This window comes from Ctenocephalides felis, unplaced genomic scaffold, assembly GCF_003426905.1.
Source record: "Ctenocephalides felis isolate EL2017-DRISC unplaced genomic scaffold, ASM342690v1 CF-g0.4_SCAFFOLD_03571, whole genome shotgun sequence".
NCBI lineage: Eukaryota > Metazoa > Arthropoda > Insecta > Siphonaptera > Pulicidae > Ctenocephalides > Ctenocephalides felis.
In genome coordinates, this window is record NW_020539725.1 from 29,102,784 (window position 1) to 29,124,942 (window position 22,159).

Consider the following 22,159-nt stretch of genomic DNA (forward strand, 5'->3'; position numbering starts at 1 on the left):
TTCAATGACCACAAATTTTTATCAAACAAATTGCATAACATACACAATAAAATCAAGTTCACAGCCGGTAAAGTAGATTGTTTTGAAATCGATGCCGTCCCGAAAGTGTTAAGATATTTGTAAAATTGTTTATAATTTCGAACTTTGTAGTACAGTTGGAAGTGGTAACTCTTCATGTACTATGCTATATAATGTTTAACACTAAACTTGCAGTTTCGCGTCAATACGACTTTCCCATTTCAATAAGTTGAAGTTTATGGCCATATTTTCTATGATATACGAACTTTAGCATATATTTAGTACTATTTATTTCTACAAATTCGTTTTCAAAAGTCTAAGATTTTAAATATGTACTTAAAGTTTCAAATGTTGTATTATACCGTTGATTTAAAAAACTACCCTGGTTATGGATTTATGGCTAAAAATTTCTGACACAATACTTCTGATTTTAGATTTTAAATAATACCTTAGGAAACCCAGACATGGTTGCTTATATATAGAATAGTATAGTATACGTATATAAACTTTATGGATGAATCTTATATTATCATGGAAATCGATGACCAATTCGGATGGTTGATAAAACTCGATTCATATTCGTAACGAGCAAAATCCTGTTTTCAAATAGATTATTACAAATATTGTAATATTGTCTTATATGTATAAGAATTATATAATTAAAATTGCAAAGTTGAAATTATTTGCTTAAAGTATATTAGAACAGAATTAAAATTAAAATCTGAATAATTTTCGATTAAAAAAAATGAAAAAAAAATTTAAACAATTTTAAGCAATTATTTTGTGGAAACAAGCAGAAAGTTCTTTGAATCGTTCAAATCGGACGCTTTGTTCTCTCAAAAACTGCCATTTTTTGCACATTTAGCTCTGTATCATCGAAAGAACTGGACCTGCTTTTTCCAAAAACTAATCAGCACATCTCCCCATGAATAGAAATCGAATGTTTTTTGAAGCAATCAAATCGGTCGATCCGTGCGCTCGAAAACGTGAACGAAAAAATTCGGACATACAAAACACACACACATCCATTTTTTCTGAGGTATGCCAAAACGTTCAGAAAACTTCAAAACGTGAAGATATGCAAAAAAATTCATTTTCGATTATCCGGCCCATTACTATAACTATCCTACAGGAAGTTAAAAAAGTGATAAAAAATGAAATAAAAATTTCCAGGAACTAGAACTACACAAACACCACTCTGTATCTAAAATCCTAACATAAAAAGTAATAGATAACACAAAAACAATCATAAATGAAACACCTCGACAAATACGAAAACTTCATGGCATCGATATATACGAGTGGATTTCTCATCGTCGAATGTATGAATGGATATCAACTTACGCGCACGTTGTTAGTGAAGATATGCAGAAACATCTCTCGTTAAGTTGGACTAACTAGGGTTGATTACATTCGCAAACAAATCAATTCGAATCGTTAAGGCTTCGGAAATTTAACTCCGAGCCGTTTTTGCGACGCACATCATATTTGCACGAGCTCGGGATCAGAAAATATAAGGTATCACCATATGAATATTGGATGTTATATAAATGATACATGGTAATAAATTCAACTACTATTTAATTCTAACAAATTGAAATAATAAAATAAACTGTATTGATTGTACCATAGAGTTGGTAAGTATTACAAACTCTCATTTGTTACTCAATAAATGAACTACAAAGTCAAATGAAAATAGTCTAATTTTATTTTGAATATATATAAAAAAACTATTTAATTTTTGAAGTTTTGTTAAATTTACAAAAAATGCAATATAAACGACTATTTTTTCATATTAATAGCTTTAAAAGCTATGAATTTAATAATTTTATTATTTTTTAATTTTTTAACATATTCTGAAAACTGTATATATAATAACAATTATTTAGAAGTTTGGCCGTACTTAATCAATTTCATGGCCTAATTTTTAATATCATTAGATAAACACTTTAAACTTATATTTATTATTATTTTTTATTATTTTACTAATTTAATATAATAGCAAATCGATAATATCGTTCAATTCCATATTATGGAATTAAGCTAAGCCCGAGACCTTTCCAACGTATGCAAAATTGTCGAAATCGGTTCGTGCGTTCTGGAGTTATATCGTCAGGAAGGAAAACTCTACTTATTTATATATATATATATATATATACATATATACATATATATATGTAGATTAAATAAAATTAAATCATCAATAAATTACTTGTAAAACAAATCAATTCAAAAATAAACCAAACCAAGGTTAATGTTGAATCAAATGAATGATAAATTTATAAAGAATTTTATAGAATAAAATAAGTAAGCAAAAGCCTAAAAGATTCAAAATTCAAAACTGCAAACATTTTTTTCAATCATTACTGTAATCGAATATTAAGATGAGATACTAGTCTTATCCAAGAACAGAGCTATTGATATAAAAATAATAAATCTTTTCAATATAATTGGAAAACGGGTAAAATTTTTTGTAATAAATTAAGGGTATACTTGCTCAATAAAATTTTCTATTTAACTAAGTATTCAAAATACAATTTTAAAATCTTCATAAAAAGAAATGTATTTGGTACTCCTTTTTGGTAATGAAACAGGCATTCTGGTAATTTTTCCTTGATGACTCTATAAAAAAATAGATCAGTGTATTTCAAGATGGAATTGTCCACGAATGAGATAATAATAAATGCAATATTTTAGTGATGCTGAAAACGTGTTACAAAAACTATATCCAGGAAAGTACACATACTTTACAAAATGAAATTATAATTAAATCCAAATAAAAATCGTTAAGATGGATCAAAAATTAATACTTTCTAATACCAATTTAATTTTTAAATGAATGCATTTGAAATGCAAATCATCAACAAAATGAACCAAACAAAAATACTCAATAAGATATTCCTAGAATCTTTTAGCAATAAGATATTGCTAAAGGATTCCAGGAGATCTTCTCTATGAAGAACGTGCCTAAATACCAAATTTAATATCACATAGGCTTACAGAAACTATGTATTCTGAATTTGTATTTAAACAAACTAAATAAGTAAAAAAAATACTCTTAATCTGACAATAGCATTTTTTAGAAAATATTTTTAAAAATTGTTATTATAAAAAAACTTATTCAGCATATGCTGTTACCCATACAACTTTTGAAGCAAGAAATAATGCAATGTGACAAGGTTATGGAAATTAACCGTGATACACAATAGAATGTGATAGGGATAAAACCGCATCAAATATACAAAAAATATTCATTTTTCATATAAATACATTTCCCCCATCCTCCAAAATCCATACACATTCGCGCCAACTGTGTATTATTAAATATCTGCGGTGTAATGTTTTCTTTAGAGTGGATTCGGGGCCCCTCTTTCAACTTCGCGGGCTTTTTATCATGTTAGGCGATGGGCAAACCGTTCGTGTTTTTAACTCTTTGCTCAATTTATCACCTTTTTTCCGCTACCGAACGCGAGAAGCTATTACACTGTTTTCGTGTTTTCTTTTTTAGCTCGCCCCTCTGGCACATTTTTCTTTTTGTTTATAGAATTCACGAAGTAAGCGAAGCAGGAAGAAAAGTTTTCAAAAAAAATTTAAACACATCGAGAAGATTTTGGATTTATTTCTTTAATTCTAAGTGGAGAGTGGAAAGTGGAAAGCACTATTTGTTTGACATAGTTTGGAACAAGCATATAACTCACACTTTACAAGTTTTGTTCGCAGATATTTTGTTTTATCAAGGTCATTCTAGCTACTTTATTAGTATAGTATATACTTCATTAGTATACTATTAACAGCAATGAGCAGTTTTTCTGCCAATCTTTGTAAAAATTGTTATATTTTTATTAATGGATATTAACATGTTAATCGCCATGTCAGTCATATGTGTCTGATTCTAAGAAGTTCTACGTGACCCTACGTCTGACAAATAGGCCTAAAATTTTTTTGGCTTTTAGGGGGAAAAAATTTAAATATAGGTCATGTCTGTCATATACATCTAACATATAAAAGGTGTTTTCGAGGAATGTTATGAAAAAAAAATTCTGAGATACACTAAATTTCCTTGACACATTTTTTAGTTATATTATCTAATAAAATGACCATGTTCCATGTGATTTTTTTTGTCGCCTTGCAAAACGACTTCAAAATATATTTGAGAATCCCTGAAAATTTTATATTCGATTACCATGTGTATATGTAAATAATTTATTAACTTCCCATAGGGCAAGTTGTTGTAATCGCAAAAAAATCGAAAATGAAAATTTTTATATGTCTTTATGTTTCAAAGGTTTCTGAACATTTTGGCATACCTTAGAAAAAATCGATGTATGTCTGTGTGCGTGTGTGTGTGTGTGCGGATACAAATTTTCGTCGACGATTTCGGGAACACCGATCAACCGATTTAAATAAAGAAAAAAACATTCAATTCATATTGATAAGGAGACGTGCTGATTAGTTCTTGGCAAAGGCAGGTCTAGCCGTTCCGAAGATACGGGGCAAAAAATGCCAAAAACGGTAACTCAGTTTTTAAGAGAACGCAGCGTCCGCTTTTAATAATTCAAAAAACATTTTACTTGTATTGACAAGATAAAGAATTGGTCAAAATTTCATAAAGGCAGGTCTAGGGGTTTCGGAGATCCAATAAAAAAAGTAAAAAAAATGCCATTTGGCGGTCAAAAATGATCATTAGACATATGCACATCAAATTATCAAATATTTTAACAATAAGTATAAAATTTGTTTGCATTCCTATGGGTTCCGTACCAATGTTTATTCATTAGATGGCGACGCGGCGCTTACGCGCTTTGACATCTTGTCTCTATGCAGTTAAAGCAGTACGATTGTTTTGAAAAAAAATTCAGAATTTCCAAAATATGTCAAAATAAAGAAATGATGCAAATAAGTTTATTATCGCTATTAGAAATTTGAATGTTTTTTGTATCAATTAAAAATAATCAAAGATAGAAAGAACAATCATTGGATTGGTTTCTAAAAAAAATACGTAGTTGAGAAATGCCAACACAACAGACAATGAAACTCTTACGATTAATTCAGGTTGCTTTTCAAAAACAAGCAATGAAATTTCAAAAATAACATTTTTTTATATATTTATCAACTGGTCGTATTTTTAATATAATATTTAAATTTCTTCCAATTACTTTCAGCAAATTTCTCCTTTCTAGTAAGCTTCATGAGATAAAAAGCTAAACCAAAGACAGCGGAAGAGATTTCATATCACACTAGATTTGAGTACGCCTACTTTCGCGATCTTTTGTATTTATATTTCGAAATGTACGAGAGATAAATCTTTGCACTTTTTGTATGTAAAAAAGATATTTGGTTGACATATTTTATCTTTACATTTGATGTACAGACTAATGATTGCCAAATCATGCACACTAATCATAAATTACAATGTAGGTGTAATAATTAACGAATGGGTGTATGCTTACAAGCATTCGATTATAAATAATAAATGAGATAAATAACATAACAACAATAGCATAATCATTCAAAAGCATTTTTTTATAAATTAAATCAGTTGATCAAATTTTCTTTCAAAGAAATTATTCTCTGAAATAAATCACTTTTTTAATTTTGAGATCAAATTTGAAACAAATAATCTTTTCGTTACTTTTATCGGCTATTTAACGTACAAAACAATCATTGCTCTGCTCATTAGCCGCTATTGATATTTAAAGTTTTTTTAAAAAAAATAACTAGATTAAAAATAGTTAACAAATTTCTTTTTTAAACCACTATTTTCGGCATTGAGTATATAAGAAATAAATTATTATTATTTAATTGCAAGATTACAGAAACATACATTAATTAATATAAAATATATTTGAAATATTTCTTTATGCAATATCTAGAAAATTTTCTGAACATATTTCGATAGTTGGTTGTTTGATATGTGGCTGTGATGTACGTTGTTCGGTTTTTACAATTTATTGAGTGAAAGTCAAATGCTTATAATAACCCCATATATTCGATGCTGACTGGGATATTTTACTCGATGATGCATCTTATACAGCTTAACAATCTCCAGTCACAAAAGACACGTCCGCAATTTCCCATATTAATAACCAGATGTAACAGAATCGCATTTTGGTTTATATTTTTATTTATATATTAGATGACCCGACAAACGTTGTTACAATTTTTTTAATATGCTATCCTATACTATTTGATGTTCTGCCTTTGTGATTAATTTATTTTCTTAGCATAAGAAGCATGTATAAGAAATTCATGAAAAATATTACACTTGATTTTACCCCACGGCATAATTTCTTCAATAATTTAGTATATAATTTTCAATATCGTGCGACATATTAGTAGTATATAAGCAAAATAATGTATATGCAATTTTGGACTTATTGCGATATTTATTAAACTGAATTATATAAATTCAACTGCCAAATATATACTGTTGACTGTATCTCATTATTTTAATTTTTGGCACATCCCGGCTGCTTTTTGGCAATAATAATGTAGGCATTACATTTTCTTATATATTATATTTTAATACTATGTGGGCTCCTGATTTCAGGTAAATTCAAATTTCAAGTGAATAAAATTTGTAGCAGATGACAGTTCAAATGTTTTCAACGTCAAACAATGATAAGTGTTTTTTATTATTTTTGCCATTTACTACTACAATATTACTATAGTTCTATCGTTCATCAAATCTGAAATATTTCTTTTGACAAACTCTAAAAAGAATTATCAAAATCCGAATAACCGTTTAGGAGAAAAATCAAATTATACAGAAGAATTTTATATATTAGATATGACACAATAACGCATGATAGAGTACAAATAGTAAAAATAAATATTTTTATTCCATGTAATTTCTGTTTTTCAGTATAGTCCTCGCTACAATTCTTAGTAAAGTAGTAATATTACTTTAACTATACACAATATATTACAAAAATTAATTAAATACAATTTATTACAAAAATTAATTTAATTATAATTAAAATTATTATTAAAAATTGATGAAGTAAGTCCATTGATAAAATACACGTATGACAATTTAATATAAATAATAAATATTAACAATCAATTTAAAATTGTGAATGAGAAATTAGTACTAAATTACATAATAACTTATTATTTATTATGTAATTTAGTACTAATTCTTAAATGAAAGCAATATAATAATAATAAAAATAAAAATAATAATAATAATAATAATAATAATAAATAGTGATAGTAATAGAGCAAAATATAGATAGAAACAAAAAACTGAAAATTATATTATGAAATTATGTTGAAAATTTCTCTTCTGAGATGCGGCTTCACGTAGTCATAACATAAATTAGTTTTTATGAAAATGAAACTAAAATATTTTCACATTTGCAGGATTGAATAATATAACGCATTTCGTATTTTATGTTTAACCAAAATATATATAGGAAACTTTTACAGTCAAAGTGTTTTCGTATGTGTGGTCTACAAATACGAGAGCGGGTTGTTTATCTCACAACTTCACTATAAATTCTGCCAAGACCGACTCCATAAATAGACAGTACATATATAGAACTATGAATAATTTACCAAACCGACGAATTATCACTTTTTTCCGGTTTTATTCATTAATTTTGCATTATATAACTAAATACATTTGCATATAAACAAAAACAGTTGCGTTGCATGTGACACTAACTAAATATAACAAATTGGGTGTTAAATTCTTTGCAAATTTATATTTCCTACTCTATTTTAAGCACGCTTAATTGCTTTATCAAATAATTACTATAACTGGTTTATTTTGTTTACAAAAATTTGTACAATCGATTTTGAACACGTAGTAAACATTACCAATATGCTAATTACTTTCGTCTAATAATTTGCAATGATGTTTCACGGCAGTTTATAAACAACAATTTCATTTCATGTATGTAATTATGTAAATTTTGAGTACCAACTAATAAGCCATTAAATTACAATTGGAGAGAAAATTTTATGTTATAATTTGATCAAATTTTAAATAGGATTCATTTAGCATTTATGAACATATGATATCCAATATAATAATATAACTATATACAAATTAATCATATCTTCAATACGGTGTTTATTTATATACTTTTTTTTTTATAAATTTAAAATCATATTATGTAGAATATTTTCTTTTGCATTATGTTTGGTAATTGCGAGTATAATAAATAAATATTTAATAATTTTATTCGTATATCAATTATGAATTATAATTGTGAATTTGAGATTCCAATAATTTGATTGAAAATTATCCTTGCATAAAAATGTACAATTATAAAAACAATAATATGAGATGTACGAGTAAATGGAAATTAGCATTTAAACAAAATTGCATGAACTATTCGATATATATATATATATATATATATATAGATATAATTAAGTTGATCACCAAGATTTTGAGTTTTTATAATTGGGAATATTTTCAAGTGTAAACTATAAAAAAAAATAATCAAGTTCCATTGAAAACTCATCGGACTCTAGTTAGAATTTACACTCACTATAAATACATTCTAAAAGTTTAGAAATAGTCCAAAACATGATTTACTCTTCACCACAAAAATGCATCAATGCATGCATGCAGCAATGCATTTTATAAATAATATCCAATTAGGGCGATTCTCAATTATATTTTAAATAATTTTAGAAATTTTATAACTGATCTATCATTTTCCAAAAAAATTTTAATTTATCAATCAATTATTCGGCCAAAACCACTTAGGATATTTTGCATATAATTTAGAAAAGTATAGATAAGTTTTTAAAAGTAATTGATATCCTCGACCCTACCTATATTGAACGAACTGCAATATATTAATTTATTTATTAATTTTTGTGAATAATTGATCAATAAATAAATATTTATTAATTTTATTCATATATCTATTATGAAATTATATAATTCTGCATTTAAGGCTCCAAAAATGGCTTGCTTGCTTTTAATCTTTGCTTATATATCTTTTTTAAATTCCAAATCACCACTAGTAATACAGTAACATTTGCATTTAAAAATATTCTAATCCTGATAAATGAAAAAACTATTAACCAATAATTAAAAATGTTTATATATTTAGTGTGATTGTTAGAAATCTTCTACGAATATAATATTTATTTTCCGACCTCGTGAACAAGATTTAAATGTACTATCTAATATAAGCGATTTTTTATCTTCATTTTATCACTCAAATATTTTAAGCTAAATAATGACAGAATATTAAAAATTAGCATTAAAAAACATTAACTTGAAAATACTAATACATCATAAGTGATTAAAATTAATAAGTTTATCCCTTAGAAGATCACTCACAATCGTAGTAAAATATGGGCTTGGCAATAAGCCATTTTTACAACAAGCAATTACAATATTTCTCGATGGCAAAAACTAGCCAAGAAAACGAGTTCGTAGAGTATTGTTCTCATAGACATAAAAAGTTTTTTAATAGTTAAATTATAGATCTGCTCTTAAAATGAGTAGAAGTTCCCAAATAAAGATGAGTAGAATTTCACAAATTCTGCTAGCAGTCATATACATATCAGAGATCCAAATTGCCAGTTTTGTAAATATACAGATATTCTAAACAAGAACTATGATCCCATTCATGACTGATTTTAATAGAGTACGTAAAGTCACTATCATAGATAAAGTCACTATCTGTTTGTAAACTGTTTAATTTAATCATAACTAGTATATAGTTTTGACTTGTATATAGTCATTGCCAGACAGTCTTCATACAAAGGGGTTGAAAATATCAAATATTCAAGCTACAATACACAAAGTTTAGTTTTATTAGAAATAATTAAAAAATTTCAGTTCACGTAGTGACATTTTTTAATTGAAGTTAGTAGCACCAGTTTTCAAGTTGTCCTCAACTTATATATTTTTCAACAGCATTTATTTCAATTTTTTTCATACAATCATTGATGAATAATAAAATTTCATAAAATGATTGATAAATAATGAAGAATGAAAAAAATCAAATGTTATTGAGTTTAATAATCATAATTTTATGAAAAAAGTAAATAAAGTCTAATAAAATTTACTTGTAATCAGTCATAATTTATTAACTTTAGCTATATGAATTAAAAAAATCTAGCATATCTCTAACATTGATTCAAGGCGCATTTATTTATAAATACTATATGCCACAAAATTATATTTAATGTTTAAAGTTCAACAGACTATTTTTAGGTTACTAAATAAATTACAAATATAAATATACGCATAAATCGCTCTTTACGTCAGAATAACTAGTCTAGATTTTTTGATAACTTGCCCAGAAAACGTTAGATTCCTAAACTGAAAGTTCCGATGAAAATTCAGTAAACACGATTCATCACTGCCAGAACAAACTAGTTTAATGCATGAAAACACCAGTTTTAAATTGAAAACAAACAACACTAAACTCGTAATATGATTTTTTAAATATACACATTTTTCTATCGAACATATGAATAAATTGAATCCAAAGCTTAAAGCATGAGAGAAATTCTCTTTTGAATAAAAGCTCCGATGTATTTGTTTGCAATATGAATCTGTAACGTTTAAATAGTAAATATAAATATTATTCGATTAAAAGATAAATGCAAAAGGATTTCTTTCGGATATTGAATAAATGATCGACCAATATATGGTTTCATATGATCAAAGTATGGTCAGAATTTTAAAATACTAACGTCACACGTAGCATCAAAAATGGAAAAAATATTTACTAGAATTTATTCGAATGAAAATTCTAATTTATAACTTATACTGCGTTATAACTTAGACAAATCTACATGAATTTCTACAATTAAACAAAATCTTAATTCCATTTTTTTAAATTTAGTTACCTAGGAATATTTATGTAGTATAACTAGAAATGTAATCTATTGTCCATCTGTTGTTCTTGTAATGTATGAGGCTATTTATTTATATCCATAAATAAATTTAATAATTAGAATATCTGCCAAATTCTTCAAAAAACTAGATATGTTAAAGTAGTATTAGTCGAAAAAAACTCAAATTTTAAAATGAATTCAAAATATAATAATGTTTTAAAATTTGGTCGCTAAATATAAAAATAATATTTTATTTCTGATGAGTTTTATCGAATGCACAATATGAGGTTATTGGAATCATTCAAGATTAATTAAATTTTGTAATATACTTTTAATGTTTCTTGAATATTTTAGCATGAAAGAAATTTATTTAAAATAAACTATCAAAAATAAATACTAAGCAATATTTTAGGGAAATATAGATATATAGGGTGTTGACGTCGTGCCGATCTGAGATGATAGCATTGACCTAAACTGTCCTGAAAAAAATTAGAATTTTTACGTTGTTTGGAAATTACGAGCTTTTAAGAGCAACCCAGAGCTTTGATGTAATTATGACAATTTTTTGATTATTGTTGTTATTTTTCATTAATTTTATTTACTTAAGCTTTGGAACTATAACCGTGAATTACATTTTTAGATACAGTCAAAAGTAGTAACACAGTTGCCCCAAGTTTTCATGAAATAAGAATCCATTAAAAAATGTACTAAAGTGTGCTGGCAAGTTTTTGAGAAGTCAGACTTGTAACACGGTAAAATAATTGATAATTTTATTTTCGAAAATTTTCGAGTAAAAAATAAAAACCTAAAGTTGACATGATTTTTGCTGATACGTAGGTGACCGTACGTCCCGATTTGGTCGGGACAGACCCGGATTTCCACCTTGTGTCCCGGGTTTTTCTAAAAGCAATATTTGTCCCGAACTTAGATCTTTTGTACCGGATTGTCCCGGGTTTTCGAAAAGTATAGGGTAAATTGAATCTTTGCTCTTACTTGATAAAAAAATTGCAACTACCCATCAAATATCTGAAAATGTTATGTTCAACTAGTATGCTTATATGAAAAAAGCGAGTTAAAATAGCATCTCATATTCGTAATTTGGACTTTTACTTTCATTTTTACAAAAACTTACAAACATGAAAATGAACGTCTTGACTGCCTGGAATAATGCAAATGAATGTGCAATGTGAATTTTAAAATAGTTATGAAAAAAATTGAAAAAAAATTTATAACAAATTTAAAATTAAAAAAAATAGATCCAAAAAGATAAGATATAACATAATCGAATAATAATGTTCTTAGTCAGTAATTCTGATTTTAAAAAAATTACTCATTTAAAAGAGGCGGATTTTTATTGAATTCTTAATTAGTATTTGTTATTTTAAAATCAGATAATTTTTTTTGGCATTCGCCCCCTTTCCTCGTCTCGGATTAGCATAATTTAAACCTTTCGACTCGGATGCTGCCGCTCCGGCGCCAAAATACATATAAATTCCGGAATTCGCGAGTGGAAAGGGTTAAAATTACCATCCCGGTTTTGACTTGAAAAAATATGGTCACCTTAGTTTAACTCACAATCAGTTCAAATGTCACAAAGTTACAAAGAAAACGCACAACTATTGGATTACTTTATAAAAAATCTAGATAGTAAAAAAACACATCACAATAGCTCATAGAAAACAAACAAAAATTAAAGGGTCACTATTAATATCTCGAATACTTATACCACTGAGTAATAATATATCAGCAAAATTAGTAATAATAAACCTCTAAAAGTAGATAATGCATAATATAAGTTTTCTAATCGATGTAAAAAGGTTTTCGGTAGATATAAAATCTATTTTCACTCAAATCGATAATTAAGTGGTAGATAATAACGTCATGTTCAACTCGGCGAAAGTTCAATTTAGCATATAACAACCTCGATTCGATGCTTGAAAAAAATTCAATAAAAATGCGTGAAGTTAAAATTTCTGTGATAACCGAACTGATCGATTTGCATATCTCTATTCTATGTAGTCGTCGAACGAAGTCTTTGAACCTTTCACCGACCATTCTGAACGATGTAAATGGCATGAAGAGAGATATTAGTTAATCGCTACGGAGGAGCCAATTTGCATTGCTGAATTATCCGCAGATATACTGATACGGATATGGATATGGATATACTGGATAATATGCAGGAACGACAAGTTGATAAAATCATAAAACCACTACTGGCGTGTGGTAATACTTCTTGGGGAAACTTGGCTAGAACTAACTTGCCATGGGGCAAAAAAATATTAGATAAATAAATCATTTTGAATAGTTTTCAGAAATTTGCAATGATTTCAAAGTTACTGAATTTAAACAAAAATCCATAATTTGCTAAAGGATGTTTATATTCACATAAAAATAAAAATTTGACAATCACTTGAAACGACTGTTTTAAACTTTACCAAAGAAATAACTTAAAATGTACTTTAAGGGGTCAATTATCTGATAAAATAGACAGTGAAATAGTGTCGTTATGGCAACACTATGTTACGCTTTTTTATTCATATAAATTGATTATAAAAACTGTCAAAATTCCAAGTATTTGCTTGTGCAATCAGGCGTTTTACACAACCTAACTTGACGTGTGTGTTATCATGACACATCAGTATGATGCAGTTATGGTAACATTCCTTTGTTGACGATTATGCGATTTATAGATTAGGTTTTATATTTAAAACGCCTGCTACACAGCCAATATATAGCTTTTAGACAGTTTTTACTACAATTTTATATGAAAAAAGAAACGTTGCTATAACAACGTTATGTTAAAATCTATTTTATCGGAGAATTGGACCCTGAATTTATAGAAAAAAAAACCTTTGGAGTTCACTAAAAATAAACTTATCCTCATCTATGAAAATAACCTTTGAAATTTACTAAAAAATAAATAATCTGAACTTTACTAATAAAAACTTTTCAATTTTAGTAATAGGTATAACTTTTGAATTATTAGTATGTTCTTTAAATTTAAGGAAAAACTTTAGTTCACTTGGAGAATAATCTTTAAAAAAAATTGCAAGAGCAGGAAAAGCTTTTGAAAATTGCTAAAACAAAAAGCTTTCTAAAATTACTAAAAAAATAAACATTTTAATTTTATAAATTGGAAATTTATTGTAAGTACCATATCAAAGTATTGCATTTAGAAGAAAAAATCAAGAATCTAATATTTAGTGCAAAAACTACTTTTTAGTTAAAAAAATATTAATTAAACTATGCATAGGTGACAATTTGCCTGAAGGCATGTTGCAAAAACTTCCCGATATGTGGAAATAATCGATTCATCAACAAGATTTAAGAACAATTCAAATTGTAATGATATAATTTTGAAATGTTGACACTACCAATTATGAGGGTTTTTTTATAATTTTCCTAGTACTACAATATTTTATGGTATATACGTTACGATCATGATTTGTATAAAACTCCTATCACAATCGCAAAAAAATCAGCAAATATTTTCGCTTAGATGCCCAGACCAATTTCTACCAATAATTTAGCATAATTCCTGACTTAACTTTCAAACAAGTTTTTGAACTTTCAAAATCGGTTCAGATTTTTTTTCAAATTTATAAAGAGTAAAGAAAAAATTTCATACTTTTCTGCTAACACTGAAAAGGCGGGTAATTGTGTTTTGAAATTGTTACAGCCATTTTAGTGTCAAACGATTCAGAATAGCTCGGCATGTCGAGAAAACAAAATTAGCAAATAGCATTTTTTAGCGAAGGCAAACTTCTTCGGGAATTCAATATAGTATAAGTTTGAAATGAACCAAAATATTTTTAATACAGGTCAAATTTTATTAAGAATTTTGCGAATTCTGAAATTTGGGTTGCTCAAAATTATATGCAGGACACTTAAATCAAGGGCAACGTTCCTTATTACTAATCTTTGTTGCACATTTTAAATATAGTACTTGATGTATGCAATTTGATGAAAACATTTTACAATACTAAAAAAATATACAATTTCTGAATAATAAAAACATTGTATTCAATGTTCTACTATATTTACGCTACTCTGTAAATTAAATCAGCGTACACAAACAAGTCCACAATTCCAATGAGAAACACTACAAATAATCTAATAAATTACAAATTGCACTTATTCAGACTCATTCAGTCAAAGTCCTAATACAATTAAAAAGGTAAATAGAAGTAATTTCTGAGAGTGTTGATCTAACATTTACACTTATTAATCTTAGCAAATAACGAGAACAGTTTTCAGAATGTTTATTTAAAAACATTATAAAATAGAGAGCAGTATCATTCGTTCAGAAACCGCTAAAATATTAGTGAATTTGTTAACTGACTAAAACCAGATAATCGCGTTCGCGAATTCGTTAAGCAAAATATATACATTTTCGGAATTAACAGAAACTGGAATGCACGGGGTAGACTATTTCGAACTGGATACTAATAGAACAAAAGCTAGAACGCTAAAATACTAATTGCATGTACAAGCACGGCTGCAATTTTCAATATATACATATACATTATACATATGCATATACCTACATATATACATATGAACAAGGTAACTAAATAGGAAGTGCTACCTACAGTAGGAGAAGAAATACCTATATTCGATACGATATGAAAAAAACAGATGTGACCCAAGACTGACATCAGTCGGACATTGATGTCAAATTTCCATTTGAGGTTATAGTTCCCTTCCTATAAATCATAAAAATATTAACAAATACTTCGAGTATACTTAATTAGTCACAACTGAACAACTACTGGGTTGGCGTCTATTCAAAATTAATATAATAATTATATTGTAGTCATTACTAAATGCAAACAATTACTAAATGCCCTAGTATGACAGATTATAATAAAAAGTATGAGAAATAAAATGTAACCCATGTTAGGCAAAAATTTCTAAGAGTAAAAAATATTCAAATAAAGACATCATGACAATTAAATTTGAACAAAATATTTCTTACAAACTTAAATTTTTCAAAAACAATGCGTTTCAAATTTGAATAATATTAAAAATCAAAAGGCTGTGTTAAAAAAATTGAAACAATGTGTTCTGGATTATATAGATTCAGGATATTCAAAAATTAAGACTGTGTGTTCTGTATATTCAAGTTCAAGATGCTTATGTTAATAAATTATCGTCGATTTTTAACCATTGACTTCTCTATATAGATCCTACTAATTGAATTTGCAAACAAACCTAGTTTACTGATAAAAGGTAATTAAATGAATGAACAAAAATCCTTGTAAGTAGATTTATATATGACGATTTTGAATCTATTTTCCAGTTTTTTATTCACAATACTTTATCCGTTAAAAAACATTTTCTTTTAAATATTCGAAAAAAGTTATCAAAATAATAGAATATTAAAACAATATTAAACTATAACAGAAAACAGAAAGAAGGTGATTCTATCTCAATTCATGGTCATCCCAAATATGATTTTTTTCATTACAGATAATCTATGAGATCCAGAATTTCTACGAGTCTATGTAATAATACATCATTTAGAGATATCCTCCTCTGAGGAGATGCCCTTGTAGATATTAATCTATATTAGTAAAAGAACAATACTCAAATTTTATTAGTACGTATTTTGGGCAGCCGTAAATAAAATTGAATTTTGATTTCAACTACATTTTTTCACTTGATATAAAAATATTGTATCTTAAGAAATATTTTTTTGCTCCGTGATCTGCAAGTCAATAAGCAATAGACGTATTATGCGTTGCAGAAGCAGGAAGAATTCTAAAAATTTCATAACCAGTGATTTTCTTTTGTTATTTCACTCATATTTAAATAATGTAAGAGATTCTTCGATGAATTACTCATGGTAAAAAAAATGTAAATAACTATATTAGAAATACTCATATTTACAACTAAACTTCGAAGAAAATACCATTCAAAAAACTGATGAAGGAAACGACTATTCCGAATCAATAATAATATAAAACTCTAAGAAATGGAAATTTTAGCTTAATTTTGAATTATTCAACATTATAAAAGTATTTTCTATTAACGAAATACACATGTTGATAAATATTGTGAGATAGAAGAAAAAGAAATTTGTGAGATGCTGAATACTTTTTGGTCCAAAATGTGGACAAAAAATATATATTTCATAACTTATTAAATTTAAGAACAATTCCGTTAGATTTAGCAATTTAACATATAATTTACTTTTACTGTAAATTCATCTCATCAATTTTCAAATTTGAAATGACTGCCACTGTAAAATCGAATCTCTGCAAAATAGTCATCAAAATTACTGAATATCTTTCCAGGCAGATGGTAAATATATAAACATTAAAAAAATATATGTTTACGAAAAAATATATTTATGACACAATTAACTAACCCTAACAAATAGACTAAGCTTATTTATAGACGTTCTAATAAGATTATTTTATTTCACAATCTTTTTAATTTTTAAAACAATATTTTTCAATAATATGGAATATATGTGGGCATATACGACTGGGTTATGATTTAAATGAAGATAGTTGATAAATATGAAATTATTACAAATATTAAACCAAAAAATAACAAAAATTAGTATATAAATATCCAAAATAAAAATTTGGAAATGCGATTCAACACTACAATCACCTCAACATATGCCTTGAAGTTAACGTTGATATTTGATAAAAAATGAACATATCAATAATGCCGATATATGTAAATAAAATATATAAAAAACTTACCTGTCAGAAAAAGCACGAAAACTAACATAAAACCTGGCACAAAAAGTCGCAATTCTGGATTCATAATTACCAACTGCATATACAGTCTTATCGAACACTAATTTTTTGTTGATCGTTTAATAACTCACTGAACGTGATCACTTTATAAATACGAATAAGTTTTGAATTACTATCAGATTAATCGATTGTTGAAAAACATCACTGACACACGCACATTGCATTTGGATGATGCACCTGTAAAACAAATGAAGATCGTTATTTTATATCATTTGTTTGATAAATAAAATAGTTCGATAGTAGATTGTACACAAACAATGTAAGGAACTAAGAAGTAAACTAGGAATTGTTAGGATAACGATAGATTCAACTTATAGGATTTTTTTATGTATCTGTTATTATACATAAAAAAATCCTATACTTCCATGAAGTTATTCTTTTTCTCATTTATTGCAACAAAATAAGTAGAAGAAATTTTATGGACTACTCATAAAATAAACTTCGTCTTGCGATGTAATTTTTATCACGTGTTGAACGTAATATTGAATTTTATTTTATATATGTATATATATATACATATATATATATATATATATATATATATATATATTTATATATATATATATATATATATATATATATATATATAAACACATACATTTTTATAATTTAAGAATATATATGGTTCAATTCAACAAACCAAACCAGAAATACCTAGTAATTTTTTTTATTAATATTTAAACATTAGTTATTATAGCATAATCATGAAGAATGTGAAAAATCGATTGAGTTTTGTTTTCACTGATATTGATTGCCATTTAGATATTGTTAAACCTGTTTCTGCATAATGTAAATTGTAATATTATGTAATTGTTACTTCAATACATTCGAAAAATATTACGTAATTATACCTCATAAACCAAAACAATCTTTCAGAAAGTACTTTTTAAACAAATTAAATGCATAGGATAAAAATAATAAATTCAGATAAATCTGAATGTGGATAGAAAAAAGGTATTCTGGAACATATTCTGAAATGTGAAAAATATGAGGAAAACAGAAAAAGTTGTTAAATAATATATATAGTAATTTAGATATTATTAAACCGTTTAACTTAGATATATTAATTATTATATAAGAATAGCTATAAAGTAATATATAAATTTTTAATTAGATAAATTAAAACATAAATAAGTATAGTTAAAATTTTACTGAAAATGTTCGAGTTTGGAGGTATTATAGTAAAATAATTATAAATGACTAATTGCGTAATTAGAGAAAGTTAATAAAGAAAAAAAAACAAATTAAAAGGCTTCCTAAATATTTTTAATGCATTATACAATAAATGATAAAAATATTCAAAAATATCTCAGTACGTTACTTACTATTAAATTTACGCCTAATACCAAAATCCTTGAACCAGTTTTATTAAAATTTAGAGAAAAATGTCTTTACCACCTTAGTTAATTTAAATTAACAAAACGAGCAGAAATAGCTGAAGATAAATGTACGATTCATATAAATATATTTTACAAAGCAATATTTTCAAATATTATAAACGACATTTTATTACAGTATATATTTTATTATAAAATATATAACGGAATATAATATATACAACGGAAGAAAATGAAGCCGTTCAAAATTTATGCGATTTAGCATAAACTGCATATTAAACAATATGATGAAACATTTTCAAACATCTTAGTTTAAAATTTTGTACTACTTTTTTATTTTAAATTACACTACACTATTGAAAAAAGTTGCTGTGTACCATCTATAAAAAAAATTCTGAACCCTTATTAGATTTAATAAAAAACCTTTAAAAATAATCTATTAAAAATTTGTAATTCTTCATTAATAATACCGCACTAAAATAGATTTGTTTGTTTTGATTCTTAAATAATAAACTTGAACAAACGGAGCAAATTTATAAGTCATAGAATTCACTTAACCAAAATTAGCACCAAAATTTGCATTGTATTATAATTTTTTTTAATCTGATCATGAGTTCTTCGCATCTGGATATCATCGTAATTTGAATATTAATGACTCACATATTTTAATAGTAGAATTATATAATTACATAGGAATACATGTACTTGAACCTACAACAGGTTTTTTATGAAAAAAATATCGTGAAAATATATAAATATAATTGCAATTGAAAATATAATATTTCCGTAAATGTATTGATTCAGAATTGGTACAAAAATCTATAGGTATAGCAACTTGAAATAAATTTCTGTATATGAATAAATGAAGATCAAGTTTAAGCTAAGCATCAATTTCAGGTAGCAAAATTTAAATTATAAACTGAATTTGAAATAAAATAACATTTATACTGAATAATTGTTAATGAAAATATATTATATCCATAACATTATATTTTCAGAATTGATACGCATATCTGTATGTATTGCAATTCGAACCGAATTTCTGTGCATTCGGATGATCAAGTTTAAGCGAAGCATTAATTTCAAGTTGCAAAAAACTTTAAATAAAATTTGATTTTTTTACGTTTCAGTAATGTTTACACCAGTCCTCAAATTCAAAATAAATAAAACTGTAGGATTCTACAATATGACTAAGAATACATAATCTTCTGGTTATTGTCAAAAAATTTTCAAATTGACAAATGTTAATGTATCATGGATTTCTATTACTAATATTTTTCATATGATAATAACACGTAATCTCCACAAAAATACCAAAAATTTTCACATGCGCCATGCTAACTTTATTAGATACTTTAGCTAAAAATGTATCATGGAAACTTAAGGCATTAAAAAAAACGTTTACCAAAATTCCTGGTAAAACACAATTTTTATGTCACACATATGTGAGTGACATGGCTTTATACTAATTGTAAATATTTTTTCTTCTTCTACCAAAAATCGCGTATATCAGACATATTTGTCCGACATGGAAATTTGCGTCTAACAATATATATATATATATATATATATACAGGGCCGGATTTAGAAATTTGGCGCCCCGGGGCACTGACAAAAATGCCGCCCCATTCCTGAAAATTTACAAACTTTCGAACTTTTTTTTAAAGCAATCGCGCTGCTTCAGCTGCGAGGGATAAAATATAGAAGCGCGTAAGCGCCGCGTCGCAGTCTAACGGATAAACAATGTTACAGAACTTATATAAATGTAAACAAAATTTATACTTATTATTATAATATCTTTAAAATATCTGATAATTTAATGTGCATATGCCTTATGATCACTTTTGTCCGCCAAATGTTTCTTTCTTTATTGGATCATCGAAACCGCTAAACCTGTCCCCCACAAATTTAAGCAGTTATTTATTCTGTAAATTTTTTTGACTGTTATTGGACGCTTTTTTCTCAAAAACTGAATTATCATTTTTGCCATTTGGGCCCGTATCTTCAAAACAATTGGACCTGCCTTGACCAATAACTAATCAGCACGTCTCCTTATCAATAGGAATTGAATCAAATCGGTTGACACGTGTTCTCGAAATCGACTTGAATAATTAGAAAATATTAGATTTGTATTGATGGGGAAACGTGCTGATTAGCTTTTGGTACAGGCAATTACGAAAAATGGTAACTGAGTTTCGATATTTCTTCTCTGAAACAGATACACAGCGCGATTTCTTGGGAAAAAGTTCATAATTTTTGAATAATTTCAAAATACAAAAAATGTGTTTTAGAAGTCTTTTTTTTCATTTTTCAATAAAATTTAAAGCTCTTTATAAAATGTAATTTTCAGTACGGGATGTTTCAGTAATTTGTCTTAAGGCACAATGCCATGAGTCACTAGTTTAAATTTTTTTTTGACGCTATAAGCTTGGAAGTGCACAAATTTGTCGTCTTAAGAGGGCTCGAGAACTGAAGAACATTTGTTTTTAAACTTTCAGCTTGTTTACTTAGCTTATATATATTAGCCAAATTGCCAAATTTGATAACTTATAAACCAATTTCATAATTTACGTTCGGAGAGGGAGGCAAGGCAAAATAATAAATTTTATTTATCGTTTATTTCAACCCAAAATTTGCATTGCAATCGTATTATGTTTTGTTAATTATATTTCTTGAAATAAAAAATGTTGTTAAAAAAGTTGATTATATTGTATAGAATTTTTTTCTCACTATCCAAATTTTGCCGCCCCCCAAAATTTGCCGCCCTGGGCAGTAGCCCCGATTGCCCCTACTGTAAATCCAGCACTGTATATATATATATATATATATATATATATATATATTGTATGATTCTGAATTTGATGTTGACATATGTGTTAACAAAGTCTAGTAATCGGGCATATGAAAATGAAATGGCATATGAAATTATTGTGTAATTATAAGTTTAATGTTTACAATACATAGTGTAATGCATTACCATATCCTGATAATATGGATTATTTAAATTTTCCAATTTAACACTAAGATTAACTAATTGTAAGTACTATTTACTATTTTATTTTTTCTTTTCACTCCAATTCAATTGTTTTAGTTTTTAATTTTATTTTTAGTTTGCACTGTATGAAGGCTAGAATTATAGCCGAAACGTATGGATTTAAAATAAATTTTTGAAAAAAAATCATGTTTTTTATTGATGTTATGGCC

At 26.6% G+C, this 22,159-nt stretch overlaps 1 protein-coding gene across 1 annotated transcript in view; it reads right to left on the reverse strand.

Moving 5' to 3' along the window:
* Positions 1 to 22,159, reverse strand: part of LOC113387049 — a 245,304-nt gene that overhangs the window by 222,587 nt on the left and 558 nt on the right. Inside the window, exon 2 of the mRNA XM_026624804.1 lies at positions 17,562 to 17,795. Coding sequence (XP_026480589.1) covers positions 17,562 to 17,640 — 79 coding nt within the window. The 5' untranslated portion in view covers positions 17,641 to 17,795. The remainder of the gene's footprint in view (positions 1 to 17,561; positions 17,796 to 22,159) is intronic.